The sequence below is a fragment of the Protopterus annectens genome, chromosome 5.part0 (genome assembly GCF_019279795.1).
Source record: "Protopterus annectens isolate FY-2018-M chromosome 5.part0, PAN1.0, whole genome shotgun sequence".
Taxonomy (NCBI): domain Eukaryota; kingdom Metazoa; phylum Chordata; order Ceratodontiformes; family Protopteridae; genus Protopterus; species Protopterus annectens.
The window spans coordinates 1,646,102,141-1,646,125,339 of record NC_056735.1 but is presented as its reverse complement, the minus strand read 5'-3'; the positions used below and the strand labels follow the sequence as shown (position 1 = coordinate 1,646,125,339).

The 23,199-nt window shown below is 44.9% G+C and overlaps 1 protein-coding gene across 5 annotated transcripts in view; it reads right to left on the bottom strand.

Moving 5' to 3' along the window:
* DYRK1A (dual specificity tyrosine phosphorylation regulated kinase 1A) overlaps positions 1–23,199 on the bottom strand; it is a 2,602,610-nt gene that overhangs the window by 1,189,312 nt on the left and 1,390,099 nt on the right. For all 5 annotated transcript variants that reach the window (XM_044071432.1, XM_044071433.1, XM_044071434.1 and 2 more), the window contains one exon: positions 19,862–19,981. In XM_044071432.1, coding sequence (XP_043927367.1) covers positions 19,862–19,981 — 120 coding nt within the window. The remainder of the gene's footprint in view (positions 1–19,861; positions 19,982–23,199) is intronic.

Genomic DNA, 23,199 nt, shown 5'->3' with positions numbered 1-23,199 from the left:
TCTAAGAAGAAAGACCCCTTTGAGAAAGGCTTTGCATAGTTTAGAAGAAAAGGTGGGATCCTCATTCAAATGGAAATTAGAGATGGGCACCAACTGGAGTTTAATCATGGAGAAACTAGCACCTTCCTGAAAGAAAGAAACCAAGAACAACAAAATATCAGGAATCGGGGCTGAAAAGGGATCCAAATTACATTGTCTGGCCCAAATATTTTCCATTTACTGGAATACATCTTCTTAGTAGATGGCTTCTGAGATGCCGAGATTAATATTTCTCACTGGAGAGGGGAGCCTGGACTGGAAAAGGATCACGAACTGGAGGAGCCAAGTGGTTAGACGAAGAGTTTGGAGATTGGGAAGGGGAAGTCCCAGGGGTGGGAAATGAGATCTGGAACGGGATCCAATATCCAGGGAGGATATTTCTGATGAGACTGAAGGGACAGCCCATGCCTGATGGGCCTAGAAGGGGACAATGAGCATGAGAGTGGTCTTCAATAGGTGGGCTTTCTGCAGGACCTTGGGAATTAAGGGAGTAGGGAGGTAAGCACAGAGGAGTCCCGATGGCCAATCTTGAACCAGAGCATTCTGGAGTGACTACCTCATCAGGAGAATCAGGGCAAAGCAACTGCTGCATTTGTGGTTGACTGGGGAGGCAAACAGATCACAGCATGGTTGACCCCAACAGTTGAATACCTGACGTGCCACTGATGGATTCAGGGACCACTTGTGAGGACTCAAGACAGACCTGCTGAGTTTGTCAGCCAGCACGTTGGAACTGTTGGGAATGTGAGCTGCAAAAAGAAAGCACCTGGAAGACATTGTCCATTCCCACACTCTCATGGCCTCTCTGCACAGAGGATAAGACCGTGTCCCCCTTTGTTTGATGTACCAAAGAACCGTCATGTTGCCCATTTGAATTGCTACAGTCCCATGAGGGACACTCCTGAGAGGCTTGCAACGTTAGAAGGATTGCTCTCATCTCCAGGACATTTATGAGCAATTTGGTTTCTGTGGGGGACCACTTCCTTTGAACTGTCCTTCCCCGAAAATGCCCCCCATCTCAACAAGAAGGCATCCGTGGTCACTGTGGCCTTGGACAGAAGACAAAAGGATCTGCGAGAGTTAGATCCTGAGGACTGAAGCCTCCAAGCAAGGCGATTTCTGCACACGAGTCATCCTGATGGGCATAGACATGCCATGATCCTGAGCGGACCACTGAACAGCCAAGGGTCCACTGCAGGACCCGCATGTGATGCCTGGTGAGTGACACTAACTGGATGGTGGCCTCCATCATGCCTAATGCTTGAAGAATTAGGTGGGCTGCTGGATGCTCTAGAACCAGCAAGCAAGAGACCTGATCCCAAATAAGTTAAACTCTGCATAGGGGTAGTGATGCAGTCTCAAACACAGTGTTCAGTTGAACCCCGATAAACTCTAGGCTCTGGCATGGAGAAAGATTGGATTTAGGCAGACTGACCGTGATGCCAAGATCCTGAAAAAGGTTGAGGGTATAACTGGTGGCCACTGACAGTTGCTGCCTTGTGGGGGCCATAAGAAGCCAATCGTCCAGGCACGGAAAGCCTGGAAGCCTTGCAGCCTGAGATGAGCTGCCACCACTGCCATATATTTGTTAAACACCCGGGGGGGCTGTGGTGAGTCCAAAGGGGAGGGTTCCGAAAGTACAGTTTTGTACCTACCATAAATGTAGATGTTCGAGTGTTCACACTGCTGCAGTCATTACACTTGGGTTATCGGTCCCACAGTCGGCCAGAGTTCCAACGTCTTGGTCTGGCGTTAGTTGCTGTCGCTTCTTCCCTGACGTCAGTGCGCCAGGGGTATATAAGATGCATCCGACGCCATTTTCTTCAGTTTTTCTTGCCCCAGATGTCAGGTGTCCCCAAGTAGGCAGGCAATACATATTGCTAATAAAACATATATATAAAATAAAGACAATACCTTCAGTTACACGCAAATCCACCACAAAGTTTGTATAGGATAGAAAGGTATAGATAAGTCCAGCTAGGACAGAGGGGATGGAGGGAGGGTAAACTGGACTGCAGCAGTGTGAACACTCTAACATCTACATTTATGGTAGGTGCAAAACTGTACTATGTTCATCATGTTACACTGCTGCAGTCATTACACTTTGGTAGAATCCCAAAGCTAAGGTTGGGGGGGCTGGTCTATAAAGAGTTAGGATTGGCTATGAGGCCCTGCAGAACTGCAGTGGCAAATCCTGCTCTGGATTTAGAGTAAAGAGGCAAGTGGTAGTGCTTGGTAAAGGTGTGCACTGAACTCCAAGTTGCAGCCTCCAAAATTTCCTTGGTTGGTACTCCTCTGAGAAAGGCTGTTGAAGTGGCTGTTGCTCTGGTAGAATGTGGCCTAAAGTTATTAGGGACTGATTTTCCATGCTGTGTGTAGTAGTAACGAATACAGTGTCCTATCCATTTTCAGATAGTCTGCTTTGAGATAGCCTTGCCTTGTGATCCTGCAGCATATGCTACAAACAGCTGCTCAGTTTTCCTGAAAGCTTTTTTTTTGTCCTAGTAGAAGCGTAGCTGCCTGTGTATGTCCAAAGAGTGTAGAAGTTTCTCCCCTTTATTCTGGGGGTTTGGATAAAAAGTTGGCAAATAGATGGTTTGGTTAAGAGCCACACTAGATACCACCTTTGGCATAAAGGTAGGGTTTGTCCTAAAGAAACCCTCTCCTGATGAAAAATTATAAAAGGTTCCACTGCCATTAATGCCTGTAGCTCTGAGACTCTTCGTGCTGACGTTACTGCCAGGAGCAAAGCTGTTTTCCATGATAAAAATTCTAGATCGGCTATATTGGCTGGCTCAAAAGGTGGCAGTGTCAGTTTTTCCAAAAAAAAATTGAGGTACCAAGTTGGTGTTGGTGCTCTCCGGGGCAGTCTTATGTTTTTAGCCCCTCTGAGGTACTACTTCAGCAAGGGATGAGAGAATAAAGGAGGATCCGTGTTGTAATGTGCTGAAATGGCAGAGGAGTGGATCTTAATTGATAAGAAGGATAGGCCTTTGTCCAGCATCTCAGTTAAGTATTGTAAAATCTGAGGAATGTTTGGGACAAGAGGGTCAAGGCTTTGAGCCTGGTTCCAGGCGCAGAATCTCTTCCATTTTTCTGAGTAAGATTTCCTGGTGCTAGGCCTTCTGACCTTCAAAATGACATCCATAACAGCTTTAGAGAGAGGTGTTGCCTGTTTGACTAATGAATCTGCCAAGCAGCCAGGTTTAGGGTTTTGAGCTGACTGTGAAGGATCTGATTGTTTTGTTGAGTCAGAAGGTGTGAAATTTGAGGCAAAATCCATGGTGGGCCTTGAGCTAAGTTCTTTAAGATTGGGTACCAGTGCTGGCGTGGCCAGTCTGGAGCAATCAGGATCATCTGTGATTTTTCTTGTCTGGCTGTTAGGAGTACCTTTGAAACGAGAGGCAGTGGTGGGAAGGCATAAACTTTTAGGCTTTTCCAGCTGAACGAGAGAGCATCCACTTTCCATGCTTGTGTGTGGTAAGTCCTTGTGCAGAATTTTTGTAGTTGGCAATTCAGTGGGGAGGCAAAAAGATCTATGTCTGGGCATCCCCATTTTTGCATTACCATGCTGAAGATTTGTGGATTCAATTTCCATTCGTGAGGGTCCATGATATTTCTGCTTAGATCGTCTGCCAGAGTATTTTTCTTTCCTGGCAGGAATTGTGCTTGCAGATGAACTTAAGTTAGAGCTGTGTTCTACAAGGTCATGGCTTGCCTGCATAGGGGATAAGAATGAGTGCCCCCTTGCTTGTTTATGTACCACATTACTTTGGTGTTGTCTGTCTTTAGTAATAATTGTCCTGGATGCAGAAGGTCCTTGAAAGCTGTTAGGGCATTTTGAACAGCCAACATCTCTTTTTGACTGATGTGAAGATGCATTTGGTCTGTGGTCCACTTGCCCTGAATACATTTTTCTGCCATGTGTGCTCCCCAGGCGTAATCCGAAGCATCTGTTGTTAGAGTCTGCCTGGCTGTGGGTAGAGTGAAAGGCTGACCCTTGTTGAGGTGACATGCCTGTGCCCACCATCGAAACTCCTGTTGTAGGCAGGGAATTATTGGTATTACTGCTTCTAAACTGTGAGTGTTGAGTCCAAACACTTTTTAGGTACCATTGTAATTTCCTCATATGCAGTCTGGCATATGGAATCAGTAGTATGCAGGATGCCATGAATCCCAGGGCCTGCAGAACTTTTCTTGCACTCTTTTGCCAGTAATTGAAAATATTGAGTCATTTGTCCTTGTTTGTCTGGTGTGAGATAAGCTATCTGGGCCATTGTATTTAAGCTGGCACCCAGGAATATTATCTGCTGTAAGGGCACTAGTTTTGACTTCTTTTCATTTACTGTGTACCCTAGAGAAATTAGCAACCTTTTTACAAATGCCAGATGCTTTAGAAGAATGTCCTTTGTCTCTGCTTGAATGAGGCAGTCGTCCAGGTATGGATATATTTGAATTACTTTTTGTCTGCAAAATGCAATTACTGGTGCCAGGCACTTTGTAAAGACCCTGGGCGCAGTAGATAAGCCAAAGGGCAGTGCAGAGAATTGGTAGTGCATTGAATCTGAGGCATCTTCTGCAATTTTGTCTGATAGGGACATGCAGGTATGCCTCTTTGAGGTCCAGAATAACAAGCCAAGCCTTCTTGCCCAGCATGGGAAGAAGCTGCTGTAGTGTCAACATTTTGAATTTCGGAACATCCAGGTAAGTATTTAGAGTTGAAAGGTCTAGTATGGAACTCCAGGCTTTGGCCTTTCTGGGGACCAGGAAGAGTCTTGAGTAAAATCCTTGTCCTTGTTCATGCTGTGGTACTTTCTGAATAGCTCTCATGTCCATGAGGGCTGAAATTTGTTTTTGAGCCTCTGCCCATTGATTTTGTGGCAGGTTTGGCATTCCTTTTAGCCTTGGTAAAGTGTGAAAGTGGAACCTGTAACCTTGAGACACAATATTCAGAACCCATTTGTCTTGGGTGATTGTTTGCCAGTTTTGAGAAAAAAGTGCTAGTTTCCCCCTAAGGGGGCTGCCAAAAGGGAAGTGCTTGCCGTACGAAGGGGGAAGTCATTGGGACTGTTTCCTGGAAGGTTGAGACTTGTCCTCACCTCCTTTTGGGGTTGAGGTACCCCACTGTCATTGTCTGTTAGAGCCTTGGGGTTGAGATCTGCCTCTTGGGCATCTGTATCTGCCTCTCTGTGGCCTGTCTGACACTGGAAAGGACCAATTCTTTGTAGGCCAATTTCTGCTAAATCGAGGTGGCTGTACCTGTAAGAAATCCTTGACTGAGCCATTAAATATTGTTGGTACTTAAGCATGTGAAACTGGCAATTTAAAGCTCTTACTGCTAAAGTTGCAGAAGTGTAAACTTTCTTCCCCCATCTATCCAGTGCTCTAGAATCTCTGTTAGAGGGGACTGGATTTTTTGCAATGGAAGTCTTATCCCCCTTTGGGACCCTGGGAAATAGTTTCTGGATCAGCAGAAGGGTTTTTATAAAGAAACTTGTGAGAGTCAGGGACTCTATAATACCTATCTGGCTTTGCTGGTTCAGGGGGCAAAGAATCAGGAGATAAGCTGGATTCAGAGAACACATCATCCACAATATCTAACAGAGGGGGAATAGCCAGGGGCCTGTGCTGAGGCAATAAAAGGAAGTCCCTGAGCATTTTCTTGGATTCTGAATAATCCTGACTTTCCCAATGGAAATGCTCCCTCATGGTATGTAACGTTTCCCCAAAGGAATAATCCTCAGTAGGAGAGGCTGAAGGGATATATTCTTCAGCAACAGAGTCCTCATAGGGGGGTAGAGTGTATCCCTGGTCTGAACAGGAATCAGAGGAAATGGAAACCTGATCAGAGGAATCACAGTCTGTATCCTGCCTAGGCCTTTTCTCAGGAGGGGGATGGGAACCCCTGATTAGAGTAATGAGGTCTTCGGCCATTTTAAGCATCTGTTTCTTAGGCATGGAGGACTGTCCAGGAGAATGTTGTACTTGCTTCTTTGTCTTTAACGGTGTTTTTGTCTTGGCTGTTGCTTTAAGGGTAAGTTGTGAAGGTCTGAAAACACCCTCAGAAGCCAATGCCTGCTCAGCGGCTCCAGACCCATCTGAGGGATTAGTTTCCGTAGGCCCAATACCTTGAGTTTCCAGAGGCCTAGTTGTCTCCACGTGGGAGTCGGAGGCGGCATGTGGCTCTGAGGTAGCAGGTGTCAGGGGCTGCGAAAGCGCCTCACTGAGAACTGGCGACTGGCCTAGAAGAGGCTTCATCATCGGTTTTGGACCTCGGATACCTGTCTTTATCCTTGTCTTTGCGTTTTTTCAGAATTGCGATTGTCGGTTGATCCGACGGCATAGTATAATTGAACCTTCGGCCAAAGTAGTGCAAAGCAAAATCAAAACGTCGTTTTATGCTGCGTTTGTTAAATCTAGCACAAAACCGACAACTAGTGACATAGTGATCAGGGCCTAGGCATGGAATACAGTAAGAGAGGAAGTCCTTATGAGGTAGTTGCTTCACACAAGAAATACAATTATTAACTTTTTCTGACATTGGTCTGAGGCAAGAAAAAGTTTCCCCAACAGCGTACTTAGCTTTATTGAAGACTTCGGATCTGAAATTCGACTTCGAAAATCTCAGGAGTCGGCCGACCAGCACTTGTGAACTGCTTTTGCTTCGGGCACCACACGGCAAGAAAGACTGAGGAAAATGGTGTCGGTGCATCTTATATACCCCTGGCGCACTGACGTCAGGGAGGAAGCGACAGCAACCGACGCCGGACCAAGACTTTGGAACTCTGGTCGACTGCGGGACCGATAACCCAAGTGTAATGACTGCAGCAGTGTAACACGATGAACATCTGGTAGTGACTGCCCCTAACCAAAAGCACAGGTGTCTCCTGGAGCATCTGTTGATCTTGACACGATAGTACACATCCTTGAAATTCACTGAGCATATCCAACCATCCTTGCCCAAGATAGGCAGAGTAGACTGAAGAGTGACCATCAGGAACTTGGGCGTCTGGACAGAGATTCAGTTTGCTGACGTCCAAACTTGGACGCAGGTACCCAGTCTTTTTTTGGCACCAAAAAGAAGCAAAATTAAGTTCCAGACCCTTGTTGTCCTGTGGCGACCTCTTGGATGGCTCTTTTTAGAAGAAGGTATTGAACCTTGAGAAGGGCCAACTCCCTTTTGTCAGGATGGAACGTCCGAGAGAGATTCTGAAACTGGGGGGACTGAAAAAAGGGAATGAAGTAACCTCTGAAAATAATCACCCAATGATCTGAGGAGATGCCTATTCAGGTTAGTGAGTGAAGGGAGAATCATCACCCAACTGCCTTCAGGGCAGGACAGTCAGGCAGCACTTCAGATGCACTGAAAGAGTTTCTCCGAGAAGGGTTCCCAGGAGCCCTGAGTTGGCGGACCTCCTCTGACTCTGGGGTGGTGTCTGCCATTGAATCCCCTGCCCCAGGTTGTGGAAGACGATTCTTGGGGAGCACCCAGGAAGGAGGACTGGGTCCTGTAGAACCAAAGTTTTTTACTACCTCTCTGAGTCTTAGAAAAAGACCATTGGGGAGTAGAAAATTTGATTTCTACTGCGTCATTCTCTCCTGATTGCTGCGGGTCAATGTTTCCTTGATGGAAGGTCCAAACAATGTCGAACCATCAAAGGGAGCATTGGTAAAAGACACCTTGAAGGGTTCTGCAAACCCACAAAGGTGAAGCCAGGCATGCAGTCTAATGGCAATTCATGTGCCAGGCGCTCGAGAGGTGGCCTCCGTCACGCTGGAGATCAACCTCATCGAAGCTTTAGCCAGGGTAGTAAGACTGGACAACTTAGGAGAGACCATCTTAAGACTCTCCAGAGGCAATGCAGTTATAGGCGCTGTTCTCCAGTAACAATAAAGGCTTTCCTCTTTGTAGAACGTGGAAACTCAGGTTCAATTGAATCAAAGTCCGAGTCCAACAGACCACCAGGTAAACGTTTCAAAACACCAATTTATTGCAATAAATAACCAGATTAAGCACTTTCATCTCCCATATGGAGACTTCATCAGAATCTCCAGAGGCAGCAACTCTGTAAGGGAAGTGGTGAGCTCCAATACCAAATCCCTCTAAAGCCGGGAAAAATGTGCCATGCAATTGGCTGCCCTCAGTCTGAATACAGCAGAGGCAAATATGCGCTTTCCAAAATGGTTAATCACCCAAGACACACTATTCGGGGGATAGACCGAGGAGCTCTGCTCCACTAGTTCCTTCTTAGCAGCGGCGGCCACAACAATGGCATCAACAGGGACGCCCTTACTACAAAAAGCCTCATCTTTGGGGTGACTGAGGAATCTGAATGTCTTTTTGGGTACCAGTTCCACTGTGTTCGGCTCCTTCCAAGCACTGCCAGCGATGAGATGCACAAGCCTGTCAGCAGATGGGGACACCCAAGTAGAAGATGATCCCAACCCAGCCTTCAGGAACATGGATTTCTCTGAAGATGGGGTGAGGGAAGACCAACTGCCTCTTTGCTTGAGAATTTCGAGGATGTCCCCAAAGGGCACTTCCTCAGGAAAAAGCATGGGGACCCACCTCCCTCCTCGAAATCCATGTCTTCGATGAGGAACTCTCTAGAGGGAGTCCAGGTGCCTCCTCTTGCATGTTCTCTTCCAATGGGGCTCCTCCACGGTAGGATCTGGTGAGGACTCAGAAAAGACCGGGACCCCAAGTGGGGTAGTGTCCATCTGAAGGCACTTGGAAAAGGGCTGACCCTGGAAGGATGATGAAGCCTCGCCGCCCAAAGCCAAGAGGGGCTGGGGAGGACCTAGAGACAAAGGAGAGGTGACTGCCAAGCTGGGGAAGGTCCTCTACCGCCCAGAAGGCCGATGGGGCTGGACGAGGCTCCCCTCCCCTCTCGTGCGACCACAGCCATCCGGGAAGAAAGGAAGGACCCCAACACTGAATGAAAGCCCCCAGACAATATCGGCCCTGAGTTGTTCAGTGCTTAAGCCCCCAAGGGCAGGGAAGAGTCCAAAAATTCTGGGCCCAACCCCACCCCCAAGGAACCAGCACTGACCTCACGAGGCTGAGACATGGCATGTTCCAAGGGGAGCCAAACAGAGCCTGCCAGGGACCTTGACACTGTCGAGAAGGGAAGGATGCTGGACACCACTGGTCTCTCACAAGGAAAGTTCTGGTCCTGGAGTTCCAAACCCAATTGAGTCAAAAGAGGAGACTGAAGTCCTGTAGATGGAGAAGGTCCCCTAGGCAATTGAGATGGAGATGTCAACAACACAACTCGATTTGAGTCTTATGGAAACTCATCATCCTAGCCATATTTGTGAGTAAGCAAACTTCTGGAAAACCTAGAAGACACAGAAGAATGCCCCAACTTTGCTGGAGAACCTGCCAAAGCTCTACAATCCTGGGAAGGGAACCTACTCCTAAGTATTGGATCTGAACTCTTGGACCAGGTGGGGGAAATTTCAATGACTATCAGATCCAACAGAACAATCGGATCAGAATCCCTAGTAAGATCTGGTGCTTTAGGCGGCATACCAGACAGCTCCAACAAATGGATCGAATCCAGAGAAGGTTTGTGTCAAGCTGGATCCAAAAACCTCTGAGGCACCGAAGCCTCAGATCCCAGAGATGATCACAGGCTCTCAGAGTGGAACAGCCTGAATCTGAAGCCAAAGAGGCTGGGCTCAGATCCGGGGATCTGCAATCCGAGAGCCTCAGCTTTTCAGAAGCAGAAGGAGACCCATTGGAAGGGGGGAGTCTCTTCCTAGGGTCCTGACCAACTTTAGGGGTCGAGTCCGATGCCTGTGGACCACTCTTGGTTAACACCTTCAGCAACAGCTTGTGCCTACGTTCCATGAGAACCCCTGGGTTGAATGCTGCACAAATGTCGCATTCAACCTCCAGGTGTGACTCTCCTAGACAGTAAACACACTCCTCATGCGAATCAGAATGAGGCATCTTCCGACTGCACAAAGAGTTCCTTTTAAAGCCTGAAGGTTTTTCAGACATCTCAACACACACAGAAAAGACAAAGAAAAGAGAGAGTTTTTTCTTTTTTTTTTAACGGAGGGGGAAAAAGGGCGAGAAGAAAAGACCCGAAGCTAAAGAGAAATAATACGGCACCCTACAGAAATAAATTAGCTGTGGGAGGGGAGGAGAAAAGTACAGTTGTGTACACTTACCATAAATGTAGATGTTCGAGTGTATTCACTGTTGCAGTCATTACATTTGAGTAATCTGTTGGCAGGTTGCCCTCAGCAGGCTTGATTAACAAAAGTCTTGGGTCCCGTCTCGGTTGCTGTCCCTTCTTTCATGACATCAGGTCGTCAGGGGTATAAAACATGCAGCCTATGCCATTACATCAGTTTTTCTGGCCCCAGATGTCAGGTGCCCCCCAAATGGGGAGCCAAATATTTAAGTATTTTAAAAAACACAAAAAATATACCTCCAGACAAAAGCAAATACACCAAAAAGGGTTTTACGCATAGTAAAGGAAAGTAGAGGTATAGTAAGAGAAAAACAGGGGGTTGGAGGGAGAGTAACCAGGACTGCAACAGTGAATACACTCGAACATCTACATTTACGGTAAGTGTACACAACTGTACTATGTTCTTCGTGTTTCACTGTTGCAGTCATTACATTTGGGTAGATTCCCAAAGCTATGGTTGGGAGGATGGATTTATACAGCATTAGGACCAGCTATAAGGCCCTGCAGGACAGCAGTGGCAAAGCCAGCTCTGGATTTAGAGTAGAAAGGTAATGTTTGGTGAACATATGAACTGAGCTCCAGGTAGCAGCTCCTAGAATGTCTCTGGTAGGAACACCTCTGAGAAAGGCTGTAGACGTAGATGCAGCCCTGGTGGAATGAGATCTGATCCCCTGGGGGATAGTTTTAACATGGTGCATATAGCAGAAACGAATACAATGGCTTAACCATTTGGAAATAGTCTGCTTTGAAATAGCCTTTCCCTCTGCCCTTGCAGCAAATGCCCCCAGTAATTGTTCAGATTTTCTTAGAGATTTTGTCCTGTTTAATCATCTTAAAGTCCTGACCCCTAAAGTTGGTCAGGACCTTTGTCTTTTCTGTGTGTGTTGACACATGTCTGTGTACATCCAAAGAATGCAGAAGCCGTTCCCCCTTGTTCTGTGGATTGGGAAAAAGTTGGCAAATTAATGGTCTGATTAAGAGCCGCACTGGATACCACCTTAGGCATGAAGGATGGACTGGTCCTGAGAGACGCCCTGTCCGCATGAAAAATAATGAAAGCCTCCACTGCCATAAGAGCCTGTAATTCGGAAATCCTTCTAGCTGAAGTGACTGCTAAAAGGAAAGCTGTTTTCCAGGAGAGAAATTTTAAGTCTGCAATAGCAGCTGGCACGAAAGGAGGGAGAGTGAGTTTTTCCAATACAAAATTGAGGTTCCAGGCAGGGGTTGGAGCTCTCCTGGGTGGTCTTAAGTTTTTGGCCCGTCTGAGATACTGCTTTAGCAGAGGATGAGAGAAGAGTGCAGGTTCTGTGTTGTAATGAGCTGAAATGGCGGAGGCATGGCTTTTTATGGAAGAAAAGGACAGACCCTTATGAAGCATCTCAGTTCATCATCTTCTTTCGGCTGTTCCCGTTAGGGGTCGCCACAGCGGATCATCTATTTCCATTTCTTCCTGTCCTCTGCATCATGCTTTTTCACACCATCCACCTGCATGTCCTCTCTCACCACATTCAAAAACCTCATCTTAGGCCTTCCTCTTTTCCTCTTACCTGGCAGCTCCATCCTTAGCACCCTTTTCCCAATATACCCAGCATCCCTCCTCAGCACATGTCCAAACCAACGCAATCTCGCCTCTCTTGCTGTGTCTCCAAATTGTCCAACCTGAGCTCACCCTCTAATATACTGATTCCTAATCCTGTCCATCCTAGTCACACCCAGTGCAAATCTTAACATCTTTAACTCTGCCACATCCAGCTCTGACTCCTGCCTTTTCAACAATGCTACCGTCTCCAACCCATATAACATAGCTGGTCTCACTACCCTCTTGTAGACCTTCCTTTTCACTCTTATTGGTACCCGTCTGTCACAAATCACTCCTGACACTCTCCTCCACCCATTCCACCCTGCCTGTACTCTCATCTTCACCTCTCTTCCACACTCACCATTACTCTGAACTGTTGATCCCAAGTACTTAAACCTCATCCACCTTTACCAACTCTACTCCCTGCATCCTCACCATTCCTCTACCCTCCCTCCCATTTACACACATATATTCTGTTTTAGCCCTGCTGTCCTTCATTCCTCTCCTCTCTAAAGCATATATCCACCTCTCCAGGGTCTCCTCAACCTGGTCCCTACTCTCACTACATATCACAATGTCATCTGCAAATATCATAGTCCACGGGGCCTCCTGTCTAATCTCATCTGTCAACCTGTCCATCACCACTTCAAATAACAAAGGGCTCAGAGCTGATCCTTGATGTAATCCCACCTCCACCTTAAATGTATCTGTCACTCTCACCTCAGTCCTCATCAATGTCACACTACCCTTGTACATATCCTGTACCACCCTTACATACTTCTCTGCCACTCCCGACTTCCTCATACAATACCACAACTCCTCTCTAGGCACCCTGTCATATGCTTTCTCTAAGTCCACAAAGACACAATGCAACTCCTTCTGACCTTCTCTGTATTTCTCCAACAACACTCTCAGAGCAATTATAGCAACTGTAGCGCTCTTTCCTGGCATGAAACCATACTGCTGATCACTAATCATCACCTCCCTTCTTAACCTAGCTTCCACTACTCTTTCCCATAACTTCAAGCTGTGACTGGTCAATTTTATCCCTCTGTAGTTACTGCAGCTCTGCACATCACCCTTATTCTTAAAGATAGGTACCAAAACACTTTTTCTCCACTCCTCAAGCATCCTCTGACTTTCCAAAATTTCATTAAACAATCTGGTTAAAAATTCCACTGCCATTTCTCCTAAGCACCTCCATGCTTCCACTGGTATGTCATCTGGGCCAACAGCCTTTCCATTCTTCATCCCCTTCATAGCTGTCCTTACGTCCTCCTTGCTAATCTGCTTCACTTCCTGATTCACTATCCCCACATCATCCAACCTTCTCTCTCTCTCATTCTCTTCATTCATCATCCCTTCAAAGTACTCTTTCCATCTACTCAACACACTCTCCTCACTTGTGAGTACGGTTCCCTCACTGTCCTTTATCACCCTTACCTGCTACACATCTTTCCCAGCTCTGTCCCTCTGTCTAGCCAATAGGTACAGGTCCTTTTCTCCCTCTTCAGTGTCCGATCTCTCATACAACTCTCTATATGCCTTACCCTTAGCCACCTCTCTCTTTGCCATGCGCCTCTCATCTCCTTATACTCATGTCTACTTTCTTCATCTCTTTGACAATCCCACTTCTTCACCAGCCTCTTCCTCTGTATACTCTCCTGTACTTCCTCATTTCACCACCATGTCTCCTTGTCCTCCTTCCTCTGTCCAGATGTCACACCAAGCACCTTCCTAGCAGTCTCCCTTACTAGCTCTGCTGTAGTTACCCAGCTATTCGGTAACTCTTCATTGCCTCCCAGTGCCCGTCTTAACTCTTCCCTGAACTCCACCTCACAATCACCCTTTTTTAACTTCCACCATTTAATCCTTGGCACTGCTTTCACACTCCTCCTCCGCTTCTTGATCACCATCATCATCCTGCAGACCACCATTCTATGCTGCTTAACTACACTTTCCCCAGTCACCACTTTACAGTCTCCAATCTCCTTCAGACTGGCCCTCTTACATAGGATATAATCCACCTGTGTGCATCTTCCTCCACTCTTGTACGTCACCCTATGCTCCTCCCTCTTCTTAAAATATGTATTCACCACAGCCATGTCCATCCTTTTCGCAAAATCCACAATCATCTGACCTTCTGTATTCCTCTCCTTAACACCATACCTACCCATCACTTCCTCATCCCCTCTGTTCACTTCACCAACATGCCCATTGAAGTCCGCTCCAATCACTAGTCTCTCACCCTTGGGTACACTCACCACCACTTCATCCAACTCACTCCAAAATTTTTCTTTCTCATCCATCGCACACCCAACTTGTAGAGCATATGCACTAACAACATTCATCATTACACCATCAATTTCAAGCTTCAAAAACATCACTCTATCAGACACTCTCTTCACCTCCAAAACACTCTTGGCATACTGTTCCGTTAGGATAACCCCTACCCCATTTCTTCTGCCATCCACACCATGATAGAATCTCAGTTAAGTATTGTAAAATCTGAAGAATATTGGGCACTGCTGTGCTTGTCCCTTGTGATTGATTAAAGGCACCAAATCTTTTCCATTTGTCAGCATAAGATTTTCTAGTGCTAGGTCTTCTTGCCTCCAAAATGACATCCATCACAGGTTTGCTGAGGGATGCTAAGGGTGAATTTAGGTGATTAACCATGCTGTAAGATTCAAAGTTTGGAGCAGAGTGTGCAGAATTTGGTTGTTCTGCTGAGACAGTAAGTAAGGTGTCTGAGGCAGGTGCCACGGTGGAAGATGTGACACATTGCGCAGGAGTGGGTACCAGTGTTGGCGAGGCCAGTCTAGAGCAATCAAAATCATTTTTGGTTTGTCCTGTTTGACTTTAAGTAGAACTTTGGAGAGCAGAGTTAGCGGGAGAAAAGCATAGACTGATAGGTTTTTCCAGCTGAATGATAGAGTATCCACTTTCCAGGCTTTTTTGTGATGAGTTTTTGTGCAGAATTTGTCCAACTGATAGTTCTGGGGTGAGGCAAAAAGATCTATGTCTTGACTCCCCCATTTGCGTGCCAGCATGTTGAAAATCCGTGGTTCCACTTTGCATTCATGTGGGTCCACAAGATTTCTGCTTAGTTCATCTGCCAGAGTATTCAGCTTTCCTGGCAGGAATGGAGCTTGTAGTTGTATTTGATAGGTCAAGGCCATGTTCCACAATGCCATGGCTAGTCTGCAAAGGGGGTAGGAGTGTGCATCCCCCTGCTTGTTTATGTACCACATAACTGTGGTGTTGTCTGTCTTTATCATTAACTGTCCTGGATGAAGGTAGTCCTTCAAGGCTGTCAGTGCATTCTGTACAGCTAGCATCTCTTTTTGATTGATATGAAGGTGCATTTGATTTAGGCTCCATTTGCCCTGAATGCACTTCCCTGCCAGATGAGCCCCCCAAGCATAGTCTGATGTGTCTGTAGTTAGGGTTTGGGCGGCAGGGGGTGGAGAGAATGGCAGTCCCTTGTTTTGGTGGCAGGCCTCTGCCCACCATAGGAACTCTAGTTGCAAGCAAGGTATGATAGGAATCATTGTTTCCAGGCTGTGACAATGTTGACTCCATAAACTTTTTAAGTACCACTGAAGAATGCAGGAGGCCATGAATCCAAAGGCTTGCAGAATTTGTCTTGCAGATAGCAGTGTTTTTGTGGCCACCTGTTTGAAGTAAGTTACCAAATGAATTTGCTTTTCTGGCGTAAGGTAAGCCATCTGCGCAGTTGTATTCAAGCTTGCACCCAGGAATGTAATTTTTTGAGAGGGTACCAGTTGTGATTTATTTTCGTTTATAGTGTACCCTAGACAAGTTAGAACCCTTTTCACAAACGCCAGATGTTTTAGAAGAGTGTCCTTGTTTTCTGCCTGAATTAGACAGTCATCCAGGTATGGATATATTTGAATATTTCCTTGCCTGCAAAATGCAATTACTAGAGCCAGACACTTTGTGAAGACCCTGGACACAGTAGATAAGCCAAAGGGCAGTGCAAAGAACAGGTAATGCAAGTAGCCTGCTTTGAAGCGGAGGTATCTTCTGCAAGATTCCCGGATTGGGATATGCAGGTAAGCCTCTTTTAAGTCTAGAGTTACCAACCAAGCATCTTTGCCTAGCATAGGAAGTAAATGTTGAAGAGTCAGCATCTTGAATTATGGAAAGTCCAGAAATGTGTTCAGAGCAGATAAGTCCAGAATGGGATAGCCATGATTTGTCTTTTCTGGGTACCAGGAAAAGTCTTGAATAGAAACCATGTCCCTTTTCCTCTTCTGGTATTGGTTGAATAGCCCCCATATTCATGAGGGACAGTACTTGTGTCTGGGCCTCTGCCACTGATTTGGGGGCAGGTCTGGCCATCTGTTTGGGATTGGCAACATGTGGAAATGAAATCTGTATCCCTGGGATACTATATTTAAAACCCATTCGTCCTGGGTTATAAGTTAGTGCCAGTTTTCCCTCCAAAGGGGCTGCTGAAAGGCAAGTGTTTGGTAAGTGTAAAGGGAAGTCATTGAGACTGCTTACCATAGGGAGGTGCCTTGTTGTTTACAGATTTTGAGAATGAGGCACCCCATAGTTTTGTTCTAAAAGTCCCTTGTGACTGAAATCTGGAGCCTTTGGAATGTCTGGGTTTGACTTGAGTGGCTCTCGAAGGAACTGGAAAGGGCCAGTTCTTAGTAGGCCAGTGCCTACTAAATCTTGGAGGTTGCACTTGTAAGAAATCTTTCACAGTTTGCATAGATTTAGCTTTATCTTCCATCTTTTTTAAAACTTCTTCTGCCTTATTACCAAAGAGACGGTCCTGTTGTAAAGGAGCATCCAACAATTTTGGTTTAACATGATCAGCAGAGTTTGCTCTTTGAGCCAAGCATGCCTTCTTAGCACAGACCCAGTTACAGCAGCCCTGCAAGAGGCCTCCAAAGAATCAAAACCACATTGCAAAGTATGTTTTCCATCCTGTTCAGCTGAATGCAATAAATCATGTAAATCTTTATTTTCCACACAGTCAGAAATTAACATCATTTTCTGTTTAAGCAGTCCCATGATATGCTGTTGATATTTAAGTATATGAAATTGACAGTTTAAAGCCCTGATTGCCAAGGTTGCAGAAGTGTAAACCTTCTTACCCCATCTATCCAGTGCCCTGGAATCTCTATCAGAAGGGGTAGGATTTTTAGCAGCAGAGGCCTTAATGCCCTTGGGACCCTGAGAAATGGTTTCAGGATCTGCAGTAGGATTTTTGAAAAGGAATTTGTGGGAGTCAGGAACCTTGTAGTATCTGTCTGGCTTACAAGGAGCTGGAGGCAGAGAATCAGGAGCCATACTAGATTCTGAAAAAAACATCAATAATGTCTAGATCAGGAGGTATAGCCAAAGGCCTATGCTGAGGAAGAAGAAAATCCCCATTCTCTTTTTAGATTCAGAGAAATTAGGACTTTCCCAGTGGAAATGTTCTTGCGGCATACTGGACTCTGAATGAGTCTCAGTAGAAGCCTGCGAATCAGAAGTAGCGTGCATCAGGGGCTGCGAAACACCTCACTGAGTACCGGCGAACTGGTGACTGGCTTAGAAGAAGCGGCATTGTCAGTTTTGGACCTCGACAGCCTGTCTCTGTCTTTTTCTTTGCGTTTGCGTTTTTAGGTATTCCAGTAGTCGGATTGCTAACCAACGACATTTCTGGATAATTAAAGTGTGAGCCAAAATATTTAGAATCAAAAAATATACCGACGTTTAATAGTGCGTTGATTAAATTTAGCACAAAACCGACAGCAAGGTACGTTGTGGTCAGGAATACAGTACAAATGAAAATCCTTATGAGGTATTTGCTTCCCACAAGTAATGCAATTATTAACTCTTACTGACATCGGTAAGGAGCAAGAAAAAGTTTCCCCAACGGGGTACTTAGCTTTTTAGTTGAAGACTTCGGTTCTGAAACTCGAAAATGAAAATTTCAGGAATCGGCCGACCGGCACTTGCGAACTGCTTCTGCTTCGGACACCGCACGGCAAGAAAGACTGATGTAATGGCATCGGCTGCATGTTTTATACCCCTGACGACCTGATGTCATGGAAGAAGGGACAGCAACTGACGCAGAACCCAAGATTTTGTTAATCAGGCCAACCGAGGGCAACCTGCCAGCAGATTACCCAAATGTAAAGACTGCAACAGTGAAACATGAAGAACATCTAAGATAGGAGCAAAAAAAAAACACTTTCACTCACACCGAAAAAGAAGAAAAAAGTCACTTATCTACTACACAAAGAAGTGCAAGCCTTGATCACTTCCTATGCTTTCAGCAGCAAACAAGAGGGTTACAGGTAAGCAATGGTTTATGGGAAGGGGAAGAGCTTGAGCTGTGGATCTGCCCATCAGTTGCCAGCTCAGATCTGAGGTAGGATCCAAGACCCATCAATGATGAATAATGACACGGATAACAATCAGATCATCAGGTTTATAATAACTGCCAAAAATGTTTAGCTCTGCACCCCAGCTCTGTGGCACAGAAGGATAAAGCTCTGTCGCTCAGATGACCTAAGAATGATTAGCAGTTGGAAAAGATGGATGGAGTGGGTGAGACATGCAGCTTACATTGATGGGATCACCATGGGGACACCCCCCCCCTTTGTACATTACCTGATACTCCAGAGGAGTAGAGTAGGGTTAGCCAGTCTGCATAACAGGCTGCTCAAGCCAGTAATAACAGCCATTGCGCACAGGTGTGTCAAGGAGCAAGCACACTTCCATATATCTAAAGTATTAGCAGTCACTCCTCAGTGATGTAGAATATTTCTTTCACCACCAGGGAGCAGGGACAGGGCTGCATTAACAAAACTGCCCTAATTGCTGTCAAATGGTAATGCTGCACTCATCTCACCTCAAGGGGAATAAAAAGGCATAGGAACAATTTTTGCTCTATGAGGAATGAACAGGACACTGGATTACAGGAAGATAATGGTCAAGTAAACAGTGGGTTGCCAAAAAATACAAATAAATGTTTAGCTCTGCAGAGAAAAAGAGGAATTAATGATGAAAAGTAAGACATCACATAGCAATGCATTAGGAGAAAACAGGTGAAAACATTTCTAACAGCATATACAGTAGAGAGTCGATTATCCGAAATGTCAATTACCCGAACGCAGCCTTCCAAAGTTTTCAGGTAGGAAAAATTAAAGTCTGAATATGTAAACATAATTATATGTACTTGCTTTTGCATGTTTTTCAGATTGTACTACAATATACTGTACCACTTTATACTTACAGTAAATTAGTTCTATTTTTCTTGTGTAATGTTCATTAAAAACATTTTTAGAAGTTTTTTATCCAGTTCAATTATATGTTTGGTTATCCGAACTATCCTTGGTCCCAAATAGTACAACTAAAACTCTCTACTGTAAAAATCTGCAGTAGAAACAGAAACTAAATTGCAAAAATAATAGAGGTCCTAAATAACTGCTCTGAAAACTTATTTTCAAGCAAACTGCAAAGTAGCACTTAGCAGGAAGGGATTAGGGACATAAAACTGGCAGACAGAGCTAAGTAAAAATTCCCTTCAAAACAATGCTAAATGAAGCAGGAAAGGATGACTGAGTAAACATCTGTTTTGCCAAAAAATGTGTCCCATAAATGAAAAGGAACACACTGACCTTTAACATAGACCGAGAACACACACACACACACACACACACACACACACACACACACACACACACACACACACACACACACACACACACACATACACACACGAGAAATCCACTCAAAATTAAGAAAAATAACTGGACAGCCTGGGTCCATTTTTCAAAGCAGCTGAGTTCTGCACAGCTGAAGAGATGCCGGATGGGTCTTCTGGTGCTATACATTAGGTGCAAACAGGAGGGGTTAGGGAGGCCTGAAAAGTTTTTATGAGTCAGGTTGTCTAAGTATCTGAAAAACGAGAAGACTACTGCAACTGACATTCTCTCAAAAGAAATCTTGTCACCCAAACCACAATGCAGTTAGCAGATTAACAGTACAAAAGAGTGCTTACCTCATTAATATGCTTATATGTTTTGATTAAATCAAGTGAAAGTTTCCTCAAAGGAGCAGTGGCTGGGTCACGAAAGGTTTGGGGCATTCGCCTTTGCAACATGACAACATCGGGCATCACCTTAAAAAAGAATACAAGATTCCATAATTCTTTTCAAACTATGTACATGTTTATTCTTTATTGCTTCTAAAACAAATCTACAAGTGGATGGATAAACATTTCATAACTGCTAACAGAATCAATCTTTATGTTTAACATGTTCTCTACAAAAAAGTAAAGTAATAATGCATACCCTCAAAAGAGTTCTACATATGACATAACTCTGTAACTTACTCATATTGCCCAAGCTATGTAACATCTCTTTATTGGCTAGGTGCTCTCCTTCCCACAGAATTTCATAACACTGCAAGCTTGGCTTAAAAGCTTTCTTTGACTTTTACTGTGTTACACCCTCTACTAATTTCTTTTTTTTTTAAAGAAAAATCTTTATTGAATTATCACTTATGACATAGGCAATCATACATTTATATAAATGAAAAAGAATAATTGTGTAAAATCTTACCATAACCTTAGATGTCCTTCGCTTCAGACATGCATCTGGAGCATTTCTCCCCGGGCCTCTGCTGAAAACAGGCTCTGTGGAACCTTGTCGGACATTCCCGGTCAACAAATGTTAAATAAATAAATAAATAAATTTTATGTTGCAGTATTCTTTACATATGGGTTGTATTCCGCTACTGACCCAATGTCCGGCTTGTATACAAAAGCTTCAAGCTACTGCCTGGTCTGTGGGATGTTGCATATAGGGCTCAGGGAACATCTATGATTACGGTAACATTTTGCACAACCATTCTATGTCCTTCTATTCAATGTTGTAGTATTCTTTACATATGGGAGAGTGCAAAAGCTGAAAAGGGAACCTAGGGAGGGGGATGAAACAGAGAAATTAGGCAGAAACATTTTCCAGAAATCTATGCAGGACTGCTCTGGTAAAACCTGCTCTGGCCCTGGAAATATTATCCAGCTTGTAATGTCTTGTAAATGTATGAACAGATGATCAAACAGCAGCTTGCAGAATGGATTGGTTATCCAAATCCTTGAAGAAAACCCCTGAGGATGCAACACATCTAGTGGAATGGGCTTTAACCGAAGAGGGCAATCATTTCACATGAAACTGATAACAAAACAGAATGGCTTCAGAAATCCATGAAGAAATAGTTTGCTTAGAAACAGGTAAATCCACAGCCCTGGGATAAAGGACATGGAAATTCAGATTTCCTGACAGACTTAGTTTTATCAAGATAGAATCTAAGCTGTGTATGCACATCTAGGGAATGCAAAATTCCCTCACTAGGAGATTGGGAAAAAGGCAGGGAATTGGATAGTTTGATTTAAAGTCATCGACCACTTTAAGCATAAATGACAGATTAGTTCTCAAAGAAGCCCTGTCCTTATGGAAGACTAGGAAAGGTGGTGAAGCCATTAATGACTGGATCTCAGAAACCCTTCTGGCAGAGGTAATGGCTACCAGAAGCACTGTCTTTAAAATTCAAAATTTCAGAGAAGCGGATGCTACTAGTTCAAAAGGAGCCCGAGTCAACTTCTCCAAGACAAAATTAAGATTCCAAGGAGAAGGAACTTGTTTCCTTGGAGGACTGATGTGTTGGACACCTTTTAAGAAAAGCCCGGATGAGTTAAAGGCAGGCATGCAGACAAGGCAGAGCAGTGGACCTTAATAGTAGAATAAGAAAGACCACTGTTGAGTAACACACAGGTAAGATAACACCAAAGGAATATCTGCCAAAAAGGGGTCCTTTTTCCTTTTTTGGCACTAGACAGAAAATCTTGTCCATTTGAAAATGGAAGATTCCCTAATAGTCGGTTTCCTGGCTTCCTGCAAAACCTGAAGCATATTCTTAGAGAAAAGGTGCCTAAAAGGAATCAAAAGTTGATTACCCACAAGGTCAGGTGAAGAGCTGACAAGTGTGGGTGAATCAAAGATCCCTTGTCCTGAGTGAGTAGGTCCATCTGGAGAGGTAACTTGTAGTGATGGCCCTTGGCTAATTGCAGACAAAGAGGGAACCAATGCTGTCATGGCCAAAAGGGAGTCACTAACAACATTTTTGGTTTCTCCTGTGAAATTTTCAACAGGACTTTCTGAATTAAAGGGAAGGGGGGATGCATTAAGAAGCATCACCTTCCATGAAAATGACAGGGCATCCACCGTCCAAGCCTGAGGGTGAGAGACCCTGGCACAGAAAAGAGGAAGGTGTCTATTCTGAGGGGAGGCAAATAAATCCATCTCTGGAGTACCCACCGGTGAACTAGATAAAGGAACACATCCCTGTGAAGCATCCACTCATGGGATGGTGTCATGGATCTGCTCAATGCATCTGCAAAAGAGCTTTGAGCAGAGGGAGGTGCACTTCATGCAGTGAGACTTTGTACTGAATAGCCAACTCCCATGCTTTGACTGCTTGGTGACAAAGAAGATAAGATTTTGTACCCCCCCCCCGGCTTGTTTATGTACCAAAGGACTGTAAGTACTGTCTGTTAGACTCTTGAGGGGCCCTGGTAGAAGAGGAGAATGCAATGCCTGTAAGGCTAAAATCAAAGCCCTCATTTCTCTGACATTTATGTGCTCTCTCCTCTGAGCAGGTGACCATAGTCCCTGAACCTTTGTGGAAGCGAAGATTGCTCCCCATCCTAAATCTGAGGCATCTGTATAAAGCTACTGTACTGGTTGGGGGATTTGAAGAGGTAAACCAAGATTATGACTGAGCTGCTGCAGCCACAACCCTAGCTCTTTTTTCAAGCACGGAAGAAGAGAACTGACATTCTCCAAGGGATGAGCATGATGAGACCAGATGGTTTTCAGAAACCACTGGAACTTCCTCATGTGAAGTTTTGCAAAGGGCAACATGGGGATTGCAGAGGCTATGAACCCAAGAAATTTGAGGAACTCCCTGGCAGTGATGGAAGGAAGAGGTAGAAGAGATGCCATGAAAGCTGGGAGAGGAAGAGATGCCATGAAAGCTGGGAGAGAAGGAGCTTTCTCTGAAGGAAAAATACCATTAAATCTGTTCTGAACCTGCACCTCAGAAAAATGAGATCCCGACTGGGTAAAAGAGCAGTTTTTGAAAATTACTGTGACCCCAAAGCCTTGTAGACAGAGAATAGCTAGATCCAGGTGCTGGAGAAGAAGATCTGGACTGCTGGCCAGAAAAAACAGGTTGTCCAGTAAGGGTAAACTTGAAGACCTTTCAGTCTTAAGAAAGCAATAGCTGTGGCTAGGCACTTTGCAAAAACCCTTGGAGCAGTAGAAATACCAAAAGGCA